General features: G+C 38.9%; 3 protein-coding genes and 1 long non-coding RNA gene across 6 annotated transcripts; 2 read left to right on the plus strand and 2 right to left on the minus strand.

The window, feature by feature from the left end:
* The first annotated feature begins 510 nt into the window (after window positions 1-510).
* On the plus strand, window positions 511-6,450 carry LOC127764445 (auxin response factor 6). The gene is made up of 14 exons (XM_052289327.1): window positions 511-1,373; window positions 2,021-2,139; window positions 2,341-2,439; window positions 2,536-2,592; window positions 2,695-2,850; window positions 2,968-3,052; window positions 3,227-3,317; window positions 3,431-3,595; window positions 3,661-3,783; window positions 3,982-4,057; window positions 4,224-4,371; window positions 4,507-5,672; window positions 5,780-5,970; window positions 6,060-6,450. The coding sequence occupies exons 1-14, from the start codon at window positions 1,316-1,318 to the stop codon at window positions 6,250-6,252; spliced, it is 2,727 nt and encodes a 908-aa protein (XP_052145287.1). The 5' UTR covers window positions 511-1,315; the 3' UTR covers window positions 6,253-6,450.
* A 2,613-nt stretch (window positions 6,451-9,063) lies between these two features.
* Window positions 9,064-13,885, minus strand: LOC127764446 (uncharacterized). 2 transcript variants are annotated; one of them, XM_052289329.1, is made up of 9 exons: window positions 13,706-13,885; window positions 12,062-12,508; window positions 11,298-11,472; window positions 10,841-11,135; window positions 10,575-10,647; window positions 10,378-10,468; window positions 9,878-9,957; window positions 9,484-9,770; window positions 9,064-9,403 (listed from the first exon to the last, which is right to left on the minus strand). In XM_052289329.1, the coding sequence occupies exons 1-8, from the start codon at window positions 13,763-13,765 to the stop codon at window positions 9,528-9,530; spliced, it is 1,464 nt and encodes a 487-aa protein (XP_052145289.1). In that variant the 5' UTR covers window positions 13,766-13,885; the 3' UTR covers window positions 9,064-9,403; window positions 9,484-9,527. The 2 variants fall into 2 exon arrangements, with proteins under 2 accessions (XP_052145289.1, XP_052145288.1); XM_052289328.1 differs by having other exon boundaries at window positions 9,064-9,387; window positions 13,706-13,884.
* Window positions 13,886-18,204: 4,319 nt separating this feature from the next.
* On the plus strand, window positions 18,205-22,457 carry LOC127763936 (cold-responsive protein kinase 1-like). Of its 2 annotated transcripts, none has more exons than XM_052288745.1 (7): window positions 18,205-18,383; window positions 19,508-19,688; window positions 19,796-19,911; window positions 20,012-20,222; window positions 20,340-20,577; window positions 20,887-21,037; window positions 21,747-22,457. In XM_052288745.1, exons 2-7 carry the CDS (start codon window positions 19,622-19,624, stop codon window positions 22,164-22,166), a joined length of 1,203 nt encoding a protein of 400 aa, XP_052144705.1. In that variant the 5' UTR covers window positions 18,205-18,383; window positions 19,508-19,621; the 3' UTR covers window positions 22,167-22,457. The 2 variants fall into 2 exon arrangements, with proteins under 2 accessions (XP_052144705.1, XP_052144706.1); XM_052288746.1 differs by having other exon boundaries at window positions 21,783-22,457.
* On the minus strand, window positions 22,253-25,926 carry LOC127763938 (uncharacterized). The gene is made up of 2 exons (XR_008015778.1): window positions 25,089-25,926; window positions 22,253-24,387 (listed from the first exon to the last, which is right to left on the minus strand). It is a non-coding gene; the product is annotated as an uncharacterized LOC127763938 (long non-coding RNA).
* Window positions 25,927-25,991: the final 65 nt, after the last annotated feature.

The raw sequence follows: 25,991 nt of genomic DNA on the forward strand, positions 1-25,991 counted from the left end.
TATACTATTTCTGTCCTAAAATATGCTTCCTTCATCGTAAAATATAAGCATTTTTAGATTTTGATACGGTCTTCAAGATACTACTTTATCCAAAAATATAAAAGCAAGATGTTTTCAATAAAAAGAGTTTCATATTATAATAGTTTGTTTAATACTAATAAATCTACTAGTAACGTCAATTTACATGATAGATCTTGTTTTTTTATTAATAGTTAAAGTTAAAAATATTTAACTTAACATTACGTTAAAATGCTTATATTTTGGGACGGATTAATAATTTTTTGAGTGCATGGATATACTCCATACCATTCACTTAAAGATCGTTTATATTTTGGGAGAGGGATCAAGTACTTTTGCAGTAAACTAGTACTAGATGCACTTGCAGTAAAAAATTCTGCAAAAAGAGTTTTTTTTTTACTGCGGGGTTAGAACTGGAAGTAGAAGCATGGTGCAGGGAGGAGAAAAGGTTGTGTTTTTAAAGTGCATAGAGAAATGGTGAACCGAGGAGAAGAGAGAGAAAGCGAGAGAGAGAGAGAGAGAGGAGCTCAGCTCAGCTCACCTCCACTCGTGGGGTTAAAACCCCGAGAACTGCACAGCAGCAGCAGCACACGGCGCAGCAGCGGCAAAGGCGGCAGCAGCAGCAGCAGCAAGAACCGAGCAAAGTCGCAAGAAGCGAGCACACACACTCCTCTCTCTCTCTCTCCCTCTCTAGCTACTGTTGTTCTTGGAGTGGTAGAGGAGGAGGAGGTGGTGGTGGAGGTGGAGATAGGGGGAGGATGCTGATGCTCCTAGTCCTATCCTAGTTCGTCGTCAACTCCGGCGGCGGATCTGCGGTGGAGCGGCGGCTGGATTGTCGAGCGGTGAGGGTGACACGCATCTCCGGAGCTCGCCGCAGGCGGGAGGGATCTGAGGCGCGTTTCTTAATTTGCCTTCTCTTTGAGCTAGCTGCAAAGGCGGCGGCGTGCGGCGGCGGCGGCGTCTTGGCGCGCGCATTCTATCCGGCGAGTCGACGACGACGACGACCTTCGCGCCGGTGTAGCGGCGCCCGTGATGTGAAGGAATTCGAGCTCGCTCCCTTGGGATCGAAAAGGTTGCGGGTTGGAGAGGCAAGAAGGTTTGGCCGGTTTGGGGAAGGAGAGAAAGCGATGGTGGTGGTGGTGGTGGTGGCTGGGTTGCTTGCTCCATGACACGACAGCGCGTTTGGGAACGCCTCGTGATCTCGGTGCAGAAAGGATTCCTTCTCTGCTCCATTTCTTGCACTCTCCACTTTGCATTCTAGATCGGTTGGGGGAAGAAGAAGAAGAGAAGAAGAAGAATGAAGCTCTCGCCGTCGGCCGGCGGCGTCTCCGACCAGCCGCCGTCGCCGCCGGAAGGTATAGAGAATAGTACTAGCTACTCTAGCATCTTCTTTCTATTGGGCATTGAGTTGACCAGTTGCATCTCTTTTGTTATTATTATTTTTTCTTTTCTTTTTGCTCATTAATGCTCTTCTCATCCATTGGGTAGTTTATGTTCTTAGGACAAGTTAGTTAGGTTGTTGGCTTGGAAGTCTTTAAATTTCGTTTGGTAATTATGTGCTCCAAATCAATTCAATGATGCAGCCTGTCGATTTCTTCATCTTTTGGGTGATTTGTGCTTTGAATAACCGAGTTACTCCTGTTACAGTAATGATACATACACATGATGCATTTTTTTTTTCATTAGACTGCTTAGTTATACTTGTCTACAAGCAAATTAGTGTGATTTTTATTTATGCAGTAACTTTTTTCCCTGTAAAAGTCATCTGCTTCTGGAAACATGCAAACAATTCGTATTCTTAATTCTTGAGAACTCTATCCCCTTCCCCTTCATTTTTTTTTTGAAAAATCTTTGATTTTAAACATCTTTGTTAGCCTTAAAATTATCTTCTTGAAATACGTTTTGAACTAGGATTTAATTATGGGATGGTTCAAGAATTACTGCTGACAACTAAAATTTATGTTGCTGTGTGTTCTTCTGAAATGATTTTCCCCTCTTTCAGTTGCAGAGGAGCAGAAGTGCCTAAATTCTGAGTTGTGGCATGCATGCGCCGGCCCTCTCGTTTCGCTGCCTGCGGTCGGTAGTCGGGTGGTTTATTTTCCTCAAGGCCACAGTGAGCAGGTAGTCTTCTTCATCTTAGTACAGATTTTATCCTCATAAGTACTAGATTAACCTGCTGCAGTACTTGAAGTATCAGCAAAATTAGTACCGTAAATTTTACGGTTTTTCTTATATTGCAACATCTCATTGTCAGATCTTAAATTGCAAAGGCCAAAGATTTGTTTTGAGATGTTAATGAGCTTATGTACATTTCGTACGTAGGTAGCTGCATCAACAAATAAGGAAATGGAGTCTCAGATCCCCAACTATCCTAACCTGCCGCCGCAGCTTATATGCCAGCTACATAATGTGACCATGCACGTAAGTCTGGAGCAACACAAGACATCTTATTGAAAACTATGTAATACTGTTGTTACTTTTGTGTCTCATCAACTTTTTCTGTGTTTCTTCCTTTAGGCCGATGCAGAGACGGATGAAGTCTATGCGCAAATGACGCTGCAGCCACTCAGCCCGGTAAAACAGAATTTTCTACCTTCTACCCTATATTTGTGTACTCTTGTTTGTATCTAAGAAGCTTACACTTTCTCCTTATTTTTTGTTTTGTTTTGTTTGCAGCAAGAGCTCAAGGATCCATTCCTACCCGCCGAGCTAGGCACTGCCAGCAAGCAGCCAACAAATTATTTCTGCAAAACGTTAACTGCTAGTGACACAAGTACACATGGTGGATTCTCTGTTCCCCGTCGAGCAGCAGAGAAAGTATTTCCTCCGCTGGTATGTGTTCTTGGTTGGCTATTGTATGTGGCATCCTTTGAACAGATTATCTGTACTTATTCAGAGAAGACACCAAGTTATTAGTGTTTCTTAAGGGTTCCTTTGATGATTCTGTAGGATTTCACTCAGCAGCCTCCAGCTCAAGAGTTGATGGCGAAAGACCTCCATGGAAATGAATGGAAATTCCGTCATATCTTTCGTGGTTAGCTATTTTCCGTTTACATCCATTCCTTAATATTGTTATTTTCCTCATAATGCTTGCTGCCTTGTTTTCACGTACAACTTATGTGAGAGTCAAATATCTATCAGTGACATTCTATTTTCAAATAAGAATCTTGAACAAGTATGATAAACATGTAAAATTAAACTTGTGCAGGCCAACCGAAGCGGCATCTTCTGACTACGGGTTGGAGCGTCTTTGTAAGTGCAAAGAGACTGGTTGCTGGAGACTCTGTCCTTTTTATCTGGTATGTTCATTCTTTGAAATTCTCAAAAGTCACTAAATTTCTCCACCTTAACCTTGTCATTCCCAGCAGAGATTTTTTATCCTGTCGTATGATGTATGTCTCTGGTTGATCAGGAATGACAGTAATCAGCTGCTTCTGGGAATTCGTCGGGCAAATAGGCCACAAACGGTCATGCCATCATCAGTATTGTCTAGTGACAGCATGCATATTGGTCTGCTTGCTGCAGCTGCTCACGCCGCATCAACAAATAGCCGGTTTACTATTTTCTATAATCCAAGGTAAACCATATTTTGCACATATCTGATCATTTCGTACAAGTACTCAATTCGCATTCATTTTGCAGAGCAAGCCCTTCGGAGTTTGTTATACCACTGGCTAAATATGTAAAGGCTGTCTACCATACCCGCATATCGGTGGGCATGCGTTTCCGGATGCTTTTTGAAACAGAAGAATCCAGTGTTAGGAGGTATGCCAAATATTTGTTTGTTATATATCATTTAATTCATTCTGTGAGCATCACGTAATGCTATTTCCTTTTCTCTACGTGTTTATGCATTGTCTGTTTATACCTTTATGGTTTTATCCTCTGTTGTGATGTGTAGAGCTTTTGCAGTCTCTACCTAATATTAAGTGGCCTAAATTGCACAATTGCTCTTATTTGCAGATACATGGGGACAATAACAGGAATAAGTGATCTTGATCCTGTTCGTTGGACGAACTCACACTGGCGCTCTGTCAAGGTAGATCTTGAAACATCTGTTTGTTTATAGACCACTCATATGCTTTTATTACCTCATTTTTAGTCTTATCATATTTTCAGATAGTGTGCTTTAGTCATTTTCTACCTTCACTATGAGCTTGCTTCAAAATTAAGCATGTGAACAAGGTTTTCTTTGAATCATGCAGGTTGGATGGGATGAGTCGACTGCTGGAGAGAGACAGCCAAGGGTGTCTCTTTGGGAGATCGAGCCTCTGACAACTTTCCCGATGTATCCATCTCCTTTTCCTCTCAGACTAAAGCGTCCATGGCCAACAGGCTTACCTTCTTTATATGGTACGAGTGACATTAGCATCTTAGTCAGCCCTTTAAACTATAGCAGTGCACAATGATCAATGATGTCTCGTATGTATTATTAGTGCATTGCTCTGATGTTATGATAATCATATTCACCTCTGATGGTTTTGGCAGGCGGAAAGGAGGATGACTTGGCTTCTTCTCTTATGTGGCTTCGAGATAGTCAAAACACAGGTTTCCAATCTCTGAATTTTGGAGGACTTGGTATGAGTCCGTGGATGCAGCCAAGGCTGGATAGTTCCCTACTTGGTCTGCAACCTGACATGTACCAAACGATAGCGGCGGCGGCGGCTTTACAGAACACCACTAAGCAAGTATCACCTGCCATGCTGCAGTTCCAGCAGCCGCAAAACATTGTCGGTAGATCTTCTCTTCTATCCAGTCAGATTCTGCAGCAAGCACAGCCTCAATTTCAGCAGATGTACCACCAAAACATCAATGGCAACTCAATCCAAGGCCATAGTCAGCCTGAGTACCTCCAGCAACCGCTTCAACATTGCCAATCATTTAACGAACAGAAGCCTCAGTTGCAGCCGCAGCAACAGCAGCAAGAATCACACCAGCAGCAACCTCAGCATCAACAAATGCAACAACAGAAACACTTGTCCAACTTTCAGACTGTACCAAATGCATTGTCGGTTTTTTCACAGCTTTCCTCCACCCCTCAGTCTACACCCTCCACATTGCAGACAGTTTCACCATTCTCACAGCAACATAATTTCCCTGACACAAATATCAGTTGTCTCTCTCCATCCAATGTCTCATCCATGCACGATACACTGAGATCATTCCCTTCAGAAGCTGCTTCAGACCTCCCAGGTGTGCCAAGAATCACCCCTGTACCTGTCTCTGACCCATGGTCATCTAAGCGAGTTGCAGTGGAATCTACGATCACTTCTCGCCCACATGACATTTCATCACAGATAGAGAACTTCGACTTGACACCTTCTAGTATTCCTCAAAACTCCACGTTAGCACCACTGCCTGGAAGGGAATGCCTGGTGGATCAAGATGGGAGCTCTGATCCTCAAAATCACTTCTTGTTTGGTGTAAATATAGACTCACAGTCACTTTTGATGCAAGATGGCATTCCAAGCCTTCACAATGAAAACAGTTCAAGCACAATTCCATATTCCACATCCAACTTCCTTAGCCCTTCTCAAGATGATTATCCATTGAGTCAAACACTAACTACTCCGGGCTGCTTAGATGAATCAGGATATGTTCCATGTTCAGATAATGCTGATCAAGTGAAGCGACCGCCTGCAACCTTTGTGAAGGTGAGTGAATGGCTTGCATGCTTGATGCACCATCAGTTGCAAAGTTGCATGTTTTTTTTTTCCTTTTTCCTCAATTCACTTTGAATTGACAAACTTGTGTCCTATAGGTTTACAAATCTGGAACCGTTGGAAGGTTGCTCGACATCACTAGATTTAGCAGTTATCATGAACTTCGTAGTGAGGTAGGGCGCCTTTTTGGCCTTGAGGGCCAGTTGGAAGACCCTTTGAGATCAGGCTGGCAGCTTGTATTTGTTGACCGAGAGGACGACGTTCTTCTAGTTGGCGATGATCCGTGGCAGTAAGATTTAACAATCATCACGAGTTCCTTAGCATCTTTCTTTACTGTTTATGCCATCTTCTTACATCCGTGAGGTTCGGAATCTGCAGGGAATTTGTGAACAGTGTGTCTTGCATAAAGATACTTTCACCGCAGGAGGTTCAGCAGATGGGCAAGCCGGGCATTGAACTCTTCTCGACTTCTGCAAGGAGACTTGGCAACAGCTGTGACAACTACATGAGCAGGCAGGAATCAAGAAGCCTAAGCACTGGAATCGCGTCGGTGGGCTCAGTTGAGTTCTGAGAAATAGGGAGCTCATAGCACCCGGCGTTAGGCGTCCAGTTCTGTACGTCTCTGTAGCTCTTAGTTCTGTGACCTGGAACCCAAGCACATAGGTCAAGTGTAGCTCTAAGTTATGCGCTGTCTGGTAATTATGTCATATTACATTGACTTTTAGTGGTACCTATTACATTTTGGTATACATGCCGACACTTTGTTTCCTGGAATACTGATCATGTTAACTTAGGGCATCTAATTATTAGGTTCATGTTGAGTAGTGCTGTAGTGCCGCAGGCGCTAGCTTTGGCCATATTCTGTATATTGATGATGTTTTCGTCCTGCAATGTACTGTTAATGACAGCAAGTAAGGTTTTCCATGCAACTGTGAAAATTCAGTTCAAGAACTATTGAGCTTATATATGTACTACTACCAAATCAGTAGTAAGCAGCTTTGTTCTAGAAGTGTTCCAAAATTACTGACATGTTGATTAGCATTGCTGTTTTCAGTAAAAAAAGTAGTTTTTATGTGATCCTGGAAAGCTCATAGATAGATCCATGAGGGAATTCACCTGAACCTTTATGCTTACATAATTTGGCACCAGTTCTTGGGGACAATGACAGGCAAAGAAATGGACCAGCCATCCATGTGCCTCTTCTTCAAGGTCCCCATCTGACTGAAGAACCCTTGACAAGTGCACACCCAATTGAACCAATGGTTGGAAAAAAGATAGCCTCCCTTTCTTGAAGGTCAGTGGTGGATGATGAGGTGAATGTGATGCCTTCTCTCCCCATCACATATCCATTTCTTCAGGGTCCTAATGCCTACTGGTAATGCCTATCCCTGTTCTGATCCCCCTTCGTCGACCTTCCGGTCGCGCCGACGTGTTAGAATTTGGTTTGATTTGGTTTTGGTTTAGTTTTTGGTGGTTGTGGATTGTGACAAATTTAAAGTGGAGGGGGGGGGGGGGGATGTGGAGTCCAATGACATACACCACCACCATCCACTCTTTTCAAAGATATGGGGCATCTTTTCTGAACCCAATCAATTTCTTTTCTGATTCCTCCATCTCTTTCAGATCTTTGGCTGGGACCCTAATTTGGATCCCAGATCATATCATTTCCTAATCTTGACTGACTTTTCACAACGGAAAAAAAAAGAAGAGGAAACCTGGCAATGAAAATGGAAGGAGGTGGAGAATTGCCACACATTTTTCATGCTTGTTTTTTTCTTCACCCCTGATGTCTATGAACAATTAGCAATGTGCCAAAACTGTCAACTTCTGAACTTTCTCCCTAGCCCACTAGGCTAATAGTATGTAGGTAGCATCATCATGTGCAAGAGAATTATCTCCTGCTGTTGCATTGGTTTAAGGAGGCAGATTCTCTTACCTGCTTTCTGGCTGTGGATATTGTGTGGTTGAATAGTGTTGTCTGCTTCAGAAGCATGTGGTAGTGTGTAAGTTGGATAAGCTTGTCTGCTTGTAATGGTTCTGTCTGCTTGAGATGCATAAGCTTGCTGCTGACTCTGTCAGCAAGAATGTTTGAAGCACTGGTGGTACCATATTGATGTTGCCTTTTACTGTCAATTTTAAGCTTTTGAAGTAGGGCCTTGCTTCAGACCTCAATTTTAGAAAGAAAGTATGTACCCATATTTTTAAGTAGTAAATCTAAAACAAAATCAGTTAATTTATGCCCCCCTTTGATTTATAGAAAAAAAAACATCGGAAACAAATTCTTCAAGGACTTTTGAAACAAATGATTGAATCCTATCCTTTTCTTCGAAATTTCTACTGAATGAATAATCCTATAGATATTTTGGAGGAAAGTTAGCAAGTGCTCCAAACCCTTGGAAGATTTACTTTTGAGTTCCTCTCTTATCCGCTTTATGTGTTTTTCTTATGGTCTATTCAAAAGATTATTTATGTATTTTTTCTATGTTTTACAATCCAATTTTTTTTCAATCTTGTGGAGCCTTAGGTTGAGAAAATTTGTAGCAACACCAAAAATATAAAAAAAAACTATTGCTTTGTACAACTTCCTGGCATGTATCATGTGAGATTGTGAGGGCATGAACCGGAACAATTGAAATTTAATAATATATATTAAAAAAAATCTATTTTTAGGAGTTGAAAACTTCTGGTGAATTTGATTCATAATCCAGTTATCTAATTGAAAAAAAAACAATTTTTTGCCCAATGATCATGTCAAACCGGCGAAAAGAACTTTTTTTTTTCTTCTATTTTGCACAAACTTGGACTTACTGCAAACCTGAATTCTACATTGCAACATCGATTTCATAGCCTAGTATTGCTCTTCTTCCCTCCCCGTCGATCTGCTTGGACAAGGAGAAAATTAAGAATATACTGCTCTATTCGATAAGTTTCGATAAAATACCACTCTGGATCCTCGATGTCCAGCTCGGAAGGCGGTTAGGGGTTGAGAGATCTTGGATGAGTTACTTCACCTGAGCGGAGGAAGGAAGGATCACCGGAGTTCGCCGTTCCACGGAGGCGACGCCACAGCAAGACGGCTGCCGCCGGTGACCACCACGACGAGATGACCCTGGGAGCCAGCCACGCCTCGTCAGGTTTCCAACTGGTTTTGACCAGTTGAATGAACCTTTACATGCCTGTTATGGCATTGGGTATCAGGATGTAGTATATGTTACAAACTTACAAAGTTGTAATGAAAATGATCATGATGTGACTGTAAATTCACAAACATCTTCACCATGTCTCGGATTTCGTCGAAGTTGGATATACAGTTCAGGGAACCTGACTGCAGAAAGAAAATTCAGAGAATTGTAGCATCTCCATCTCACAGTTTGCAGCAAAGTAAAATCGACAACGATGAGCTATATACAGTTTGTTCATGGTTGTGATACAAGGTCGGTGTGTAGTATTTGCTTTCGCAATTTATACATTTCATAAACACACATATCACACTGGACTACTAAACTATAACCGGGAGTAAATGGAGACTGCTGGACCTTTTTGGTTCAGAGTTGAGAGACTTGAGAGCCCCCTTTTTCTGAATAATAACTTTGTTTCACGATCAACTTAGGTGGCAACCGGCCATGGCATTCTTGGAATTGCAGATTTGCGGTTTTACCAGTGGCGCCTTTATTCCATTCATTCATTAACACTTTTGATTTTGAATCTGCAGAATTCAGCAACTACACGAAGGTGAGTATTCATGATGAAAAAATATGAGCTGCTATCTTTCACTCTACTTGAAAGTTCAAACAAGACTTACTTTATCATCACCATGATACCTGCAAAACCACAGATGGATCATCTTCAGCCATGTTCTGCAGGCTGTTGATCGCTTCCGCTGCCTTGCTGCCTAGCATTACTTGCAGTGTTCTCGTTTGAAGCATTGTTTCCAGATTGACCATGTCTGTGATTTCTACGTTGAGTTAACCGTCGATTCCGCAGGAGTCTCCACCTCAGGTATTCTATTAGCATTGCATTTAGACTAATAGCGATGCCGAAACCAGTGAACGATGCAAGTAGGATTGCAAGGACTGCCCCCATTTTTAACTGCATGTTTAGTAATTGTAATAAGCAATGTGCTGAAGATATTATCTAGAAAACTTATTGAGCTTACGTCAAAAAAAAAAAACTTATTGAGGGCAAAAGCTCCATACCAAGTTGTAGAAAATATGAGCAAATAGGATAAGGAAAGCAAACTGGAACGTAGCGAAAGCCCATAGGTAATTATCGGTTGCTGTTTCACAGAGATAAAAAAAAAAAAGGTTAAATGTGGAATTGCGGTAGCTGTTCAGCAGAAATGCTGGAACAAGATAACCTGAGTTTATTTACACCAAATGATCAAGTTACTACATAACATCTAATATTTGGTTTAAAAATGAGATCATGGAAAGAGCGGTAAGGAGTTATGTTTTACATTCTGTTGAAAAGCTGAAATCATATTATATAATAATTGTTTTCCCTGGTAAAGTTGTTACACAATCAAGATATATATATATATTTCTAACTATGAGGGTAGGGTGGTCAATAAATAAATCTGAATTTGGAAAACAGTGAGCTTAGGTACCAAAAGGCTTTTTGGTTCCCTACACAATGTACTGAACTCATGATTTTGCAATTGCGTAGAGCCAGAGAAAAGCAAGTAGTATTTCATTACCCATTGTGGATGCGAGGATGGAAGAAAATATGCCCAGGAGACAGGAGAAAGGCAAAGAAATAGCTAGTGCACGTGACTTCATATCAGCAACCTGTTAAAAGTTCCAACAAGTGGGACAGTGGTTGGGTTAATTTGACATATACACACAAAATTCACATAATGGAAAGCTAAAAGAAGCGTAGCACAAAGTCACAAACCAAGAGTTGCTCCAAGAAACAGAAGTACGCAAGCGTGCTGACCATGACTAGAACTGGAGTCTCCTTCCAAAATCTGTCAGAAAAGGAGAATTTAGTAACAAGAAGACAAATACATTAATGTATTAATGATATTTCTCATGGTATAGACAGAAAAAAGAACAAGACAATTGTCATTCATAAAACGTGAAGAAAACAACACTCATCCAGTGTGCACATTTTATAAGGGTCAAAATATCTTCACACTAAAAAAGTGTGTTTTGAAATACCTGTGTGGATGTGCTGCTCTTTGCTGAACACCATTCCGCGGTTGTCTGTTAACAGTTCGAATCTGTATTCTCAATAAAGTCACAGGTAGATTCTGAACTTCCTGCCTGCAAACATCGCATGTCTTGTTTCCCTTGATGCTAAACCATTTTATTGCACACTCCTGGTGTGCAAGAGCAAGTTCTCCCTTGCAGCTGCACTCCAATTTAAGTGTTTCACCTCCTTCATTGAGTTCAACTAGGCAAATTCTGCAGACAGCATCTTCTTCAGGAATGTCTTCACCTCCATCTTCAGGAGCTACCAAGGATGAACAACACAAAATTCAGTGTTTCTTTCCTGCAGCTTTGCTATTTGAAGAGAACATTTTGGTTCACGCGAACTTTGATTGCGCTACAAAACGTTTTGTGCCTAATGTACTGTACACTGACATGCAAAAGAGTAAAAATCCAAGGTTAGTACCATCTACTGCTTCTTCAATGCCATCATTTGATGCAACAGTTTCAACAGGAACAGGTCGTGGGGTTGTGGGAATCACACGTATAAGGCCTGATGAAGCCGTCCTCCTCAGATCCTTACTATCATGATTTCCTGGTGCTGAGAGTGAGCGCCTAATTTGTGTTTCAACCTCATTCTTCTGCAACCATTGTGAACCACATTAATACGAGATGATCCTCAGTGAACTGGGCGCGTCTCATACTTTAAGGTGTAAATGCACCAGTTTGGTTGTTTGATAATAGTCCATTTAATTTCCACTGTATACATGTACTAGAAAAAAATGCCCGTACGCTGCAACGGGTGAAGATTATTATAATCTTATTATTGTTATATGGTTTAGCTAGGATAAAATTCACTATGGAAATTCGCTTGGATATATATATTTTTTTAGAAAATCATGAGCTGCAATTAGGAGTCTGATTTTTATCTCAAGTTAGTATGCGAGTTTTCTCAAAGAGATTTCTTATACGACTCATTTTGTTTTTCTAAAAGCAAACGAACTTAAAATCCGATTCATAAACGGATCTGTATTACCAAAAGCGAGCGAACATAAAACCGACTCAAATACGGATGACATACCAAAATACCGGCAAAAACATCTTCAATTTTTAGTAGAGATTATGTCATATTACGTCAAGTATTATTAAATCCCACAACCCTTGCCATGGAATTGTGTTATACCAAAATAGACCAGCATGCAAACAATGCAGTCCTAGTTAAATACTTACAACTGTACTTGGCAGGTTGTCTGCATGACCTTCATGAGAAGAAGGTCCTGAAGCTGCAACAGGAGTAACTGGAAGAGAGTGGGTTCGCTTCGCTGATAAGGAGTTGATGACCTTTGTGAAAGAAAATGATCTTGATGTAGTTGCCTTCACCTGCTGTCCTGATGATGATGGTGTGTCAGGAATTAGAAGAATTGTCTGGTCACCATCCTGCAATGAACTCTTTGCTTTGAAGCTCCTTTGTGGAATGATGCCCCTGATGGATGATTTTGTTCTAGTTGAATTCGGCCTTGGTGGTAAACCACTTCTTGCAGAATTTGGGCTGGGTGATATTTTGATTCTAGTTGACGTTGGCAGAGTGTCATCAAATGCCCTGTTTGGTATTTGTAATGAAAGGTTTGGCCGTCGCGAATTCTGACAAGATACACCATCACTTTTAGCATCTTCTCCCTAGTAACAATTCAATCGAACAACAATGTCAATCACTTACATTAAATAATTATATGATTGGTTTGAAGCAAATTAAAAAGAAAGAGTGGCAATGTAACAAAAGACAAGGAAACGCCAAGAATCAACCATGTACTAGGCTACTAGCCATTGCCTATTGCATCATATATTCATAGTACTAAATACTAACACGAGGAATAGATACTCATTTGGCATCACCACATCACTGCTGTTTGTTTCTTCACTCTTCTACTCCCTCTGTCCTGTCCAGATTCGTAGTCCTAGGAAGTGTCACATCCCTCCAAAATCCCTTATATTATGAGACGGAGGGATTATCAAGCATGTGTTCACATTCAGACATGGAACAAGAAACTAAGAGGGCCTTTACTAAATTTCTGCATGAACTGCAGTGGTGCTCCTACCATGGTGCAAAGAAGAGATCTTTTTAGATAATGGAAGCTTTTATTTCGAGATAGGTGCAAGTAAGAGTAGGACAAACGCCTGTCTGGATAGTTTATCAGAAATCTTCAAGTATGAACAGAGACGAGTGCACTCTCCAAGACTAATAGTGAGTGCGTATACTGCCTTTCTTAATTCTCAAATAGGAGTAGTTTGGTTTATTCTGTGTGACTGACAGTCACAGCATTCAGCACTAGGTCCTAATTTGAGCCTTGCTGGGTTAATCTTTGAGGACAGAAAAAAACTAATATTGAATTCAGTAGCTAATATGGCCATGCAAACGTCTTTACAAATTACAATGCGCTTTGTTATGAAGGTTTCAGTGAAACAGTTTGATCAGAATATCAGTGACAGTTATTCAGTCAAGCAACTGGAATTAAACAGCAGTATCATGTTAACAACGCCTGCTCAAACCGCTAAAGCAAAGCAAAATCGAAAGAGTAAAACACTAAAAGAGTAAATAAACTATGTATTTCTAGCTCGCATGTGTATGGCAACAACAAACAACAGATGGCGAAGAATCCACAAGATTCCCCACCAAAACAGCCAAAAACGACAACCCATTTCCAAAACAGAACACCCCCAGAGATCCAAATCTTTCTAACGAAATACAGACACTATACTAGCTCCCATGACCTATTGGAAACATCCAAGCCTGAAGCTGACAAAGAATCCCACACAGCAAGCTAAAGAAGAACAAAAAAATATCAAGAATTGGATCCCCGGGGTGCAGAATCTCACCGCGCGATTGCTGGACTCCGCCGCCGCCGCCGCCGCCGCCGCACCACCGGGGCTATCCATCCGCGGCTCAACTAGCTCGGCGACGGCGAGAGCGAGAGACAGAGAGAGAGAGAGTAGGTGGCGTCGCTGCTGTGTGGAGCCGAAGTCAAGGGAGGTGGACTCGCGACGGGGGGCGGTGCCCAGTTGAGGGGCTCGAGGATGAATGATGACGTCCGCTTTTGCAGTTTGCTCCACCACTTTTCTGGTATTTTTTTCTTGACCTCGTACTCTCAACACTTTGTCCTTGCTAATTTTTACTGCCTGCCTCCGTCTCATAGTATACTCCCTCCATCCCAATATGTAACAACGGTCGACTACGAATCTGAATATAGGGTCTAATTTCATCATGAGTTGCTACATATCAGGATGGAAGGAGTAGCAATCTTGGGTTATACATGACTCTTGAGTATGTGACTCAACCTAGTATTATGAATCTGAGCAAGCCTCATGTCTAAATCCGTACTTCCTCCGTTTCATATTATAAGACTTTTTAGCATTGCTCATATCTATTGTATTATTAAAGGAATAGAAAAAGGAGCCTCCATGTTCGCTCTCATGGTCTAGAAATTCTCACATTAATCGGAGAAAAAGAAAAAGCAGAGTCCATATAGAAATACAATTTAGAAATAGTTGAAATTCGGAATTAAAAATAAGGAATATTAGAAGAGGAGACTAGAGTCCATATAGAAATACAATTAGGAAATGACTGAAATTTGGAATTAAAAATAAAGAATATTAGAAGTAGAGTATAGAGTCCATATAGGAATGCAATTAGGAAATAACTGAAATCTAGAATTAAAAATAAGGAATATTAGAAGTAGAGTATAGAATCCATATAGAAATACAATTAGGAAATAACTGAAATTCAGAATTAAAAATAAGGAATATTAGAAGTAGAGTATGGAGTCCATATAAAAATACAATTAGGAAATAATAGAAATTTGAAATTAAAAATAAGGAATATTAGAGGTAGAGTATAGAGTACATATAGAAATACAATTAAGAAAAAAAATAGAAATTCGGAATTAAAAAAATAAGGAATATTAGAAGTAGAGTATAGAGTCCATATAGGAATTTATAACTAACTAAAATTTAGAATAAACATAATAAATTTATTAAAGTCAATATAGGAATACAATTTAGAAGTAACTGAAATTCAAAATTAAAAATTAAAGAATATTAAAAGATGAGTTTAGAGTCCACATATAAATACAATTAGAAATAATAAAAATTCAGAAATAAAAATAAATAATAGAAGAGCATATAGTCTATATAGAAATACAATTTACAAAAAATTTAGAATTAGAAAAAAAATATTAAAAGATGAGTCTAGAGTCCATATAGGAATATATATAATTTACAAATAACTAAAATTTGATATTAAAAATAATTAATAACTAACACGTATATAAAATACAATATGAATATTACACATTAGTAGTTTTGTAAAGTTATTGCGAAATTTAAAATTATGTTGTCATTTTAATATATTTGAATAATATAATGAGAAAACATATATGCTATTATATGAGAGAAAATATAATGATGCTAGCCGCGCAATTTACGCGGGCCACCATGCTAGTTCATATATATGTTAATGAATCTAGACATATATATGTGTGTCTAGATTCATTAACATCTATATAAATGTGGGCAATGCTGGAAAGTCTTATAACCTAAAACGGAGATAGTAGTATAGATTGAGTCTCATCTGATCATAGGCTGCTATATTTTGAATGGAGGGAGTAAGCAAAATATCATATTTAAACGTGATGAAGTGAGGATTAAATAATGGCATGTAAAACGAGAAAGTAACTAACGTATGATTTAATTAAGTTAATAACTATAAATTGCAAAAATAGACTTATTTGATATTTTAGAGTAACTTTTACATAAAAAAATTCCATTTGTATCATTTAGTCCTTTCTTTAGATTGAAACAAGGCTATGATCGCTGAAAATTTGTTACAACTCTCTCTATTTTAAGTTATAAGACGTTTTGACTTTGATCAAAGTCAAACTACTTCAAGTTTGACTAAGCCTATAGATAAATATAGTAATATTTATAATATCAAATTAGTTTCATTAAATCAATAATTGAATATATTTTTATAATAAATTTGTCTTGGGTTAAAAATGTTTTTATTTTTTTCTTCAAACTAAGTCAAACTTAAAGTAGTTTAACTTTAACTAAAATCAAAATGTCTTATGACCTGATACGGATGGAGTACTAGTGTACACTCCTACTCCCTCCGTCTCATTAAAAAACTAACCCAGTAATAGATGTGACACATCATAATACTATGAATCCGAACATATATCTATCTAGATTCATCGTACTAGAATGTGTCACATCCAATCTTATATTAATATATTTTTTTTGGACGGAGGGAGTAAGCAGCAAGCTGCCCCGACGAGCTTTGAATCTTTTTCATTTTTCTGACCAATTTAACAGACAGATGCATTGGAACATCTGGTATTTGTCTAAAATGCTTGTTATCAAAACAGAGAAAAACATAATTGGTGTAACAGAAACATGAGCAAATATGCAAGCAAACTTAATGGAATAGGGGCATAGCTTCCTTTGAAAAAAGAAAAAAAAACAAAATCACACACACTAAAAAGAAGAGGTAAGATTATAATTACGACTCAAAGCTAGGGTATAAACATAACGGTCACTTGTTTGAATGGTACGAGGAACTTAAATATAAATTTGTCCCATTGGAAAATTCAATATTGGATCATTTGCAAGCTGGCTGATCGGCTAATGAAAATCAGAAATAATCAATTGAAGATTATCACAAGGTGTTTACTGAAAATTGCAGCTTGTTCCAAAATCCAAATGTCCACCAGCTGCAGAGCGAGCACACTGAACTGAAAGTGCAGGCTTATTGTGCAGTAACCAAAAGCTGTCTCATGAGTGGAGGATTAGTCCCCGAGCACTCTGAGATTAGCATTTTTAGTTGGCCAAATCATTAGCCGTTCGTTCCCGCGGGCCCCACCCGTCGGTGACAGCACAGTGCTGGCTCACCGTAGACCGTAGGCGATAGTTGGGACAGGTGAGATCGCATGCTTTTTACAAGTACGCAACTGTATTTTTGACGAGTACTACCGTACCACATCCGTTCTAAAATATAACAACTTTTAAACGGATATGACATTAATTTTAATATTATGAATTTAAACAGATCTTTGTTTTTACCTATTAAAAAATTGCTATATTTTAGAACGAATAGAGTACCTCTTGTTCTGGTCATACTTTCATTTTAAATTTGAAATTAGAGCTTTTCTGATTTGTTCATACTATAGAGAGTAATTTAGGTGCCTCCTCCAACCAAAAGTCCAGTCCATGAGTAATTGAGTATTGCAAATTGCCCTATATGAAATATAGTATTCATCATAACCTATTGCAGTTTGATTGCTAGTAGTACTTTATTATGTTATCCTAACTCAAAAGAACACGTTTTAAATCGCACTTCTTTTCCAAGACGACCGGCCTACTACCTTCGCATTTAAATACTTAACACTACAAACTTTATTCAGTGTGCAACTATGACCGTCATTTTTCTTTTAGAAAACAAATATCTAACAAAATTATAAGCTGTAAAAATAGTTGAAGAGCTAGTAGCTTTAAAATTTTAACCAAATAAATCACGATAGCATATACTTAAATATACTAGCTGAATTGCAATTCTCACTTTTCAACTATGTGAAAAAGAAAAGAATATTTTTTTTAACTGTTTTGCGGTTAGCATGACAAACCAACATTATATCGACACTACAATCAACTACATGTACTCCCTCCGAACTGATAATATTGTTTTAGATAAGGGCGAGATTAAACTTTAGAATCTTTGATTATAAATTATTTTTAAAATATTTGTTGTTTATACATTGTGATTACTACATGTATAAATTAGTCTTAAAAAGTACTTATAATGAAAAATAATAGTGGTTGTTTTTTTTAGATCGTGCCATTGTCCAAAACGATAAGTATTATCAAAACTCGAAGGGAGTATATACGTGCACGTCTACCGTGTAATTATCCGGGAAGAAAAAAAACAAACATGTCACGGTACCAATCACAAATCAATCAACACGAGTGCCAGCAGTTTCACGCAAGTGCTAATCGAGCTCGACGATCCTGCAAATGGACCAACCAAGCCACCAAAGCCAAAGCCATCGTAACACTGACCTGGCGAGCGATCGAGTCAATCGACTCGTTTTCAACTTGGACCCGACCCACAACCACCACCACATGCCACAATGCGCGATCGCGTCCCGAGTCCGACCCGCCGAGCCGCCGCCGCCGCGTCGAGCCCGAGCCGCGCCACGCGTCCGTCTCTCTGACAGGTGGGCCACGCGGCCAACGCGGCCACCACGTGGTCAACGGTTTGACCGGCCAGCCTATCCTCCTGCTCCTCTTCTTCTTGTTTTTCTTCTTCTTCTTCTTGCTCCCGTTTCCCGATTCCCACTGCGGAGAAGTCAAATACGGCCACCTGGTTCGCTACAACCCAAGCCCACCGCCGCTGCGAAGCTGCCATTCGCCGACGAACAGCTCGCCGGAGAGGCTGCTTTCCCGGAGCTTTGAGCTTCTTGGACTAGCTCTGCTCGGATTCTTGCTTGGTTGGGATTATCAGGTGAGTCGTCTTCTTGGTTGATTTCTCTGGATTCTGCGGATACAAAGGTTGGGGATTGTTTGTTCGTTGAGTATGGAATTAGGGATTGCTTGTTCGTTGATAGTAGTAGTAGTAGACTGCTTCCCGGTGTTGATTGGTTAAAGATTTGGGAATGATTCGTGAGATAGATGAGAGCCCCGAATTCGATGGGGGGCTAAATTGAGTTCTTTTCTTAGGTTGTCTCTCAATTTTACATGCTCATGAATGGATCTTCGATTTTGTACCTTGTCGTGTGTGATCGCCAATCTGTATGGAAATCAGTTTACATATTCTGATTTTTTTTTTTTTGGGTGAGTGGAGAATGTGCTAGGATTAGGATGTCAACAACAATGGTGGGATGGAACTTTCGTTTTCGCTTTGGAGACCAGGCCTAATCACGCATTACTTATTGTATGTTGCGTGTGGGATGCAGTAGGTCTAATCATAGATTGTTTCTATCACTAGCAGAGTTAGTTAGACTAGAAAATCTTTTTTTTTTCCATTTTCTTGAAATTAGTTGGTCCTGTTGACGAGCAATTGATCGGATGGTGCCTGCCCAATGATAGCGTTTCTGTGGGTAGAAATTATGAAATGTAGATAAATTCTAGAAATATAGAGCAATCCGTACTGCTGCTGGCTGGCTCTAATAGTCTAATACTATGTTAGTTCATCTCACCTGCTTCCTGCTTGCATTCCCCGAGCTTTAAACATGTTACTCCCACTTTAAGTTGTATAACTAGATCATCTTTACTGATGTTGGTTGAGCTGTAACCAATCAATGGCCTATTTTGGCTGCTTATTGTAATTTTTTTATCACGAAACCCACATAACTGCTGCATCTAGTAAAACAGTTGAAGCAAGGTCAGTCTGACATCGAGACGTCGTGGTAGGCCTAAGATTATTGTGGTTTAGCTGTAATTCTGGACCTTATGGACAAATGAAAAGGCTGCATTCATTCTGTGCCACCATGACAATTTGCAGCACTCCTGGAATGTAACATTTCTGTATAATGTTAATCATGAACTTAATGTTTGAAATGATAAGTGGCTAAGTGCTCAATATACCTTTCTTCTTAGCTAACCATTACCTGCATTCTTTCTTTTCAGGACATGATGGCAGCTGTTGAAAATTGATGACATGCTTATGTGGATATTCACAAGTGAAACTGTATTTGTTGAACTGCAGAATTAAGGCCATCATAGTAGTTTTAGATTTCGGTAATGGGTTGTTTTTGTATATTTGGCAAGAGAAGGGCAACCCGACAGCAAAGTTCTCAGCATAATGATGGTAGAGATCTCTAAAACAGACTGCATTATACCCTATTTGTTGAACATGATTTGTCCATATTCATCCTTGATATGTTTCTTGCTGAATATTTAACATGATTTGTACAGACCCCTCTGGTGATATGAATATAACAAAATTCACTTACAAGGAGCTTTCAAGGGTTACTGAAAATTTTAGCCCGTCTAATAAGATTGGTGAGGGAGGTTTTGGATCTGTGTATAAGGTAATATAAGTAGCCTTCAAAGTTCAAACAAATAAGTGAAGAAAAATTCCAAAAAAAAAATGAATTCTCACGTGTTCATCATGATGGATTAATGGTGCAGGGAAAGCTAAGGAATGGAAAGCTTGTTGCCGTCAAGGTGCTATCTTTAGAGTCAAGACAGGGAGCCAAGGAATTTCTGAACGAACTCATGGCAATTTCAAACGTATCTCATGAAAATCTTGTCAAGCTTTATGGCTATTGTGTGGAAGGAAACCAAAGAATCCTTGTCTACAATTATCTTGAAAATAATAGCCTTGCACAAACACTTTTGGGTATGGTTACTTGAATCGTTTCTATTGCTTTATCCTCTCAAATTTTTACATACAGTGCTAAGAAAAGACCTAGATATTCAAACAGTTTCCTTTGTTTTTCCTCTTTTGTTTTTTCAGGTTATGGCCACAGCAACATCCAGTTCAACTGGGCAACTCGAGTAAATATTTGTGTTGGCATCGCCCGTGGACTAACATACCTCCATGAAGTTGTAAATCCCCACATTGTTCACCGGGATATCAAAGCAAGCAATATACTTCTAGATAAAGATCTTACGCCGAAAATATCTGATTTCGGTTTAGCAAAGCTTTTGCCTCCAGATGCATCACATGTTAGCACAAGGGTTGCTGGAACATTGTAAGTAAACTTTGTCATAAGTTCTTTTTATAATGAGTTAACAAGTACGATGCATTTTTCAAGTACCTTATCTTTTTCTTGGGTATCTATGGTAGTGCCTATAGCATTCCTTTCAGTTTAAATGGTTGACCCATATGACAGTACACCCCAACAATTTCTTTTACATTTTATGAAATGATTGTCAGTGGAAAAGCTAAGGCAATTAAAATTGCAAATATCAAATGATTATTTAGTAATTTATGGATTATATTTATGACCCATCAAATATCAATACATCTGCAGCTTTACTTACTCAGTTTTACATGACAGAGGTTACTTGGCTCCAGAGTATGCCATTCGAGGACAAGTGACACGGAAGTCAGATGTTTATAGTTTTGGTGTTCTGTTACTAGAAATAGTTAGTGGGAGATCCAACACCAATACAAGATTACCCTATGAAGATCAGATACTTCTTGAAAGGGTAAGATAAAATACAATACTTTTTTTTGTTGTTCCTTGTATATCAGAAGTTACTATCTTTTTTTACCATCATCACTAAATTATTTATTTAGGCTGAAGTTATATCTAATATGAGTGTTGTATTTGTTCCATGAACTAATGTTGGTGCCTTCAAGTGGAAGTCTTGGTTTCCCATAAGAGGACTAATGGAGATACATGCAATTATTGCTTTTAGAATCTTAGCCATGACATTTCAAGTTTTCAGCTATTATATTTGTAAAATCATATTCTGGTTTTAATAGTTAACACTCTTGATCACCGCATAATTTACTAGGTGATTATTTGTGCTTTTTATAGAATGTGATCAAATTTCACTTGACAGCCTAGTCCTCTCAGTAGCTGTGCAGGGCACATTAGCAATGCCTTAGTTTTATGGGTACTGCTGAATGTGCTGGTTAATATAATTATTTACATGGGCACAATGGAAATTACATATTGGGAGTCGCAAACATGAAAGCGTTCGTGAACAAAAGTTTGGTAAAAGTCAAATCATTAAAAAATAGAGGGAGTAAAATTGTCATAATGAAATGCGAGTTGCATGCTGCCAAACACATCAGTTGCCAACTTTTTCTTCTACATGAAAGCATCATCATCATGATGTAAAAGTTATTCGTGTCTCAGCTAGGGAGCAAATGTTCTGAATTGGGGCTTTTGTTCTTTTACTGCTACAGTTCCCAGAGATCACAAATGGGGTTCTCCTCTTGCAGACATGGGTGCACTATGAAGAGGGTGATTTGGAGAAAATCATAGACGCTTCTTTGGGTGATGACTTGGATGTTGCACAAGCCTGTATGTTCCTGAAAATTGGGCTTTTGTGTACACAAGATGTCACGAAACATCGACCCACAATGTCGATGGTTGTCCGCATGCTAACAGGTGAAATGGATGTTGAGCTGGCGAAGATCAGCAAGCCCGCAATAATCAGTGACTTTATGGATCTTAAGGTCAGGAGCATGAGGAAAGAAGTGGACATAGTTTCATCCTCAACATCCACATTGCTATCTTCCATCATGGCACACTCTTCTCCTTTGTTGTCGCAAGAGACAACAGAAGCCTCCATGACATTCACCGCGATATCAGATCGTGAGTGACCCGAGGTTGAATGCAGATACGAAGATTGCATCGACAAAAGGTAGTGTAGGAGAAATGTTTTCCAGAAATCTTTTTGCTGGTTTGATTTTTTTTTTCGATGTATAGATTTACTTCATTTATAGCCTGAAAAGCAGTCTAGAGTGAAGAAAGTACATGATAGTATATCTTGTTTGTTCATGGAATGTCTCCTGTTTTTGAATGTGCAATGGACACTTCTTCAGTTCTTAATTGTACACGACACCTTGTCTGCTGCTTGTGTTCTGAGATAAATTGCCAAAATGTTTTTTCCACTTTCAACTTGTAAAATGACAGATCATATTATTGTCTTCCATGATGATCATCTATCTCTGTAACGCGTGATGTTGTGAAGAATCTCTTGCTCTGCTTCCTGCACACTGAAAACTGTAAACTGATTTCAGATTCACTGGGATCTGGATAGTTCAGATACTGTTCATCACCAATATGCAAGTGCAGCCACTGCCATGCTGTCTGCAGGAAAAAAAAAAGTCATAATGCAAAGCTCTGTTGTGCAAGAGGGGACCCAGGTGTTTCTCCCAATCACTGGGGACATTCTTGACTTTGGCTGCAGATCAGCATATAATGGCAGTGTCCTACTTACTCTCAGCACTCACCATCAGCATCACTGTAGCTTAACCTTTCCTGCTTTGTGGCCACATAGGCACAGTGACACAGCTCCTGAATGCATTCTTGTATGTTTGTACTAACTACAGCTAGTGAAGTGGTCCATGAATGCATGCAAATGCAAGCATGCAACAATGGCTGGTCCATCAGAGACCAACACATGAGTGAGCTGGAGGTCATCACCAACTAATTGTACAACAGTGTAGATTGGTTGTTCAATGTGAAGCACAATATTATTTTCAGGAAAAGAGTTATATAGAAAATAAAATATATATTGCCCTTCAGCAGACAAAATGGTCTAGATGGGGTTCAATAATCAATATGAAACTTTGATTAATAAAAGGGGTCAAGCTTCGGCTCCCATTGGATGGCCTATTCGGCCAAAGAAAAAGCCAAAATTTAAATTTTCAAACTTAATTTTGACATTGATTTTGAGATATTTTCAACGTAGTTTTTTTTCAGCATTGGCTTTTAAGTCACCGAGAACACATATATAAAAGTTTTATCTACAAATTCATTTGTATTCTCTAATAAGCCGTTTTGGCTTATTACGAAAAAAGCCAAACGATGAGGCCTGAAATGCACTACAAAATTGATTTACTTTGTCTGATTCAATGAGAATTACTAAACAAACTGTGAATATCTTGTACAACGTTCTTCATGTATAGCACACGTGCAAACTGCAGTACAAGTACCTGACTAGAAAATACTAGCATCTGAGAAAAAAAGGGTAGAAAGAAAATAGCATCCAGTCAAGTCTAAGGAGCTTCGCCGTTGACAAGGATAACTTGTTAATCGATACTGACAATTGACCAATTCGAGATAAGCATGTAATATATCCAACAAAAATCAATGGTTGCGTGCCTAACGAACAGAAATCGGAGATGTAACATATTTTTATTATCTAAAAAATTCAACCAATTTAGAAGGAAATTAATTACAGAAGAACTGAATGCCAGCTGCTAGTTTATATGCATCCAGCTCATGAGGACTACATTCATGTTAATTATGACGGTATTATTCAGCAGAAATTAATTAATAGCAGCAGGAGTTTTGGTTCATACTGAAGTGAAAGAATTATTGTCTAGCTAGCTAGTTCTACAAACAACATTTTTTCAATCAGAGAATCATAAGAATTTTGTATTGATCAGTACAATGACAAATTAACTAATCACAACCGTAGAGAGGCGTATAGTAGTACATCATTACACTCATTTCTTCAAAAAAAAAATCATTACACTTACACCCAGAAAGCACACAAATGAAAGAGTTTGTAGAAAGTTTACGGTCTGTCTTACAAATATTTTAGCAAAATCCGATGCAGCTGATCAATTTACTAGGCATTGCTCAACTAGACAAGAATGAGCATATGATGATAATCACACAATTAATGGATTCTGTCCCCAAAAGTGATGTACCCGTATATACGAAGTACATTGTTCTAAAACAAGAAATTAAAATAATCGGAACGAACAAACGTCAGGCCCTAAATTTCTTTGTCAAGAAAATATTGACCAGATGAGAGCCTTGCTTGTGCAACTAGCTAGCTGTATAGCTTGATCATAATTTGTAGCAGAACTGCACAAATTAAATTAAAACATAAAATAATACATCTTAATTATATAGTTTCAGCTGCCTAAAGGAAGAAACCTCTATGCATCATGGTTGCATACTTGCATTAATTCAAGCATTAATTTAGGCCGAACAAATATATAGCGAGCCGTTTGTGATGAGGAATATATCAGTAAACACACTGCACTGTTGTGAAAAGGCATATAGCTTAGTGATTACAGTGACCTAAGTAGCATCTTAAGGTCCTAGGTTTAAATCTCCATAGAAGCGAATTTCAGATTATGTTATTTAAGGGCTAAGTTAAAAATGTTGCATATATTCAGTTGGATGTAGAGGCCGGGTAAAAAAAATACCCTTCTCTAAGAAAAAGCAAGCACACAGCTGGATCAAATCAAATATGTGGAATATATAGCAAGATTCCTCAACAGATACATCCAAGCAAATGAATAATTGATTAAAAATTAACAGGACAAATTACTTGTCTACATAACATCATGCATGGTTGCCTTCAACTTTCATTATTACATGGAACATCTATTTAGCTAGCCGGAATAAATGTATAAGTTAAGCCGTTTCAATGAAATTAACAGAAGTCAGGAAATGTTCTTCAGAATTATAGCATCAGTAATCATGCCATATATAAAACCCAGAACAAAAACATGCATAACCATTACTTAAAAAATAAACATTCAAATATTATATATAACCTCGCTCACAAGTATTCCAAAATAATCAAACTTGGTCAGTGAGGAATGAAGATGAAACACATCCTTCTTGCACCTGCAATTAATTAGAACCACACCAAATTAAGATCAAAGATGTAAAGGCACGAAAAACTTACACATGAACACATACATACACAAATATATGTATACTACATCAAATGACACTTAAAAAAGAAGCTGGAATTAATGGATATGTCAAGCAACCATATGCAGGCAGGCATGCATGCTTGGCTCCTTGCACGCCACCCAGTAGGCAACCAGACACCATGGGTTGGTCTACATGTGTGGCATACAGGGAGCCAGGCACACACTACACAGCTTCTGAACAAACCTCTCAACCTCATCATCTCATCCAGTGTAAATAAACACACATGCAAACATCACAGTGCAAGATAGTAATAACCAAGAGAACAGAAAGGGAGATATAGGGACAACACATGTTTCTCTCTTTCCTTCCATATGCTCCATGTAGATAAATATAGTGAACTAGTGATGACTTAACCAGATATTGATGCATACACAAGCTAGCTAGCTACTAGGCATATACACACAGTTGAAGCAAAGGACAAGAAGGCTACTAGAGAGATAGAGATACATATATACAGCTATATGTAAATGTTCAGGGAGTAGAAGAAATGAAGAACAGTGCAAAGGTGTGAAGGATTGAGGTAGAAGAAAGGAGGTGAAGGTGGATTTATAGATGGAGCAAGCAAGACCAGGGAAGATACAACAACTCCTCTCCATGGCTGCTAGCTCAGCAGCTTATACTTGCTCTACCTCCTCCTACTAGCTGTTTGGCATAAAGTGAAAGCAAGTGCAAAGGGACATGGAGCACAAGACACTAGGATACTTCCCAAGGGGGTTAAAGGATGAAGCTTTTGATGC

Source organism: Oryza glaberrima, chromosome 2 (assembly GCF_000147395.1).
Source record: "Oryza glaberrima chromosome 2, OglaRS2, whole genome shotgun sequence".
NCBI lineage: Eukaryota > Viridiplantae > Streptophyta > Magnoliopsida > Poales > Poaceae > Oryza > Oryza glaberrima.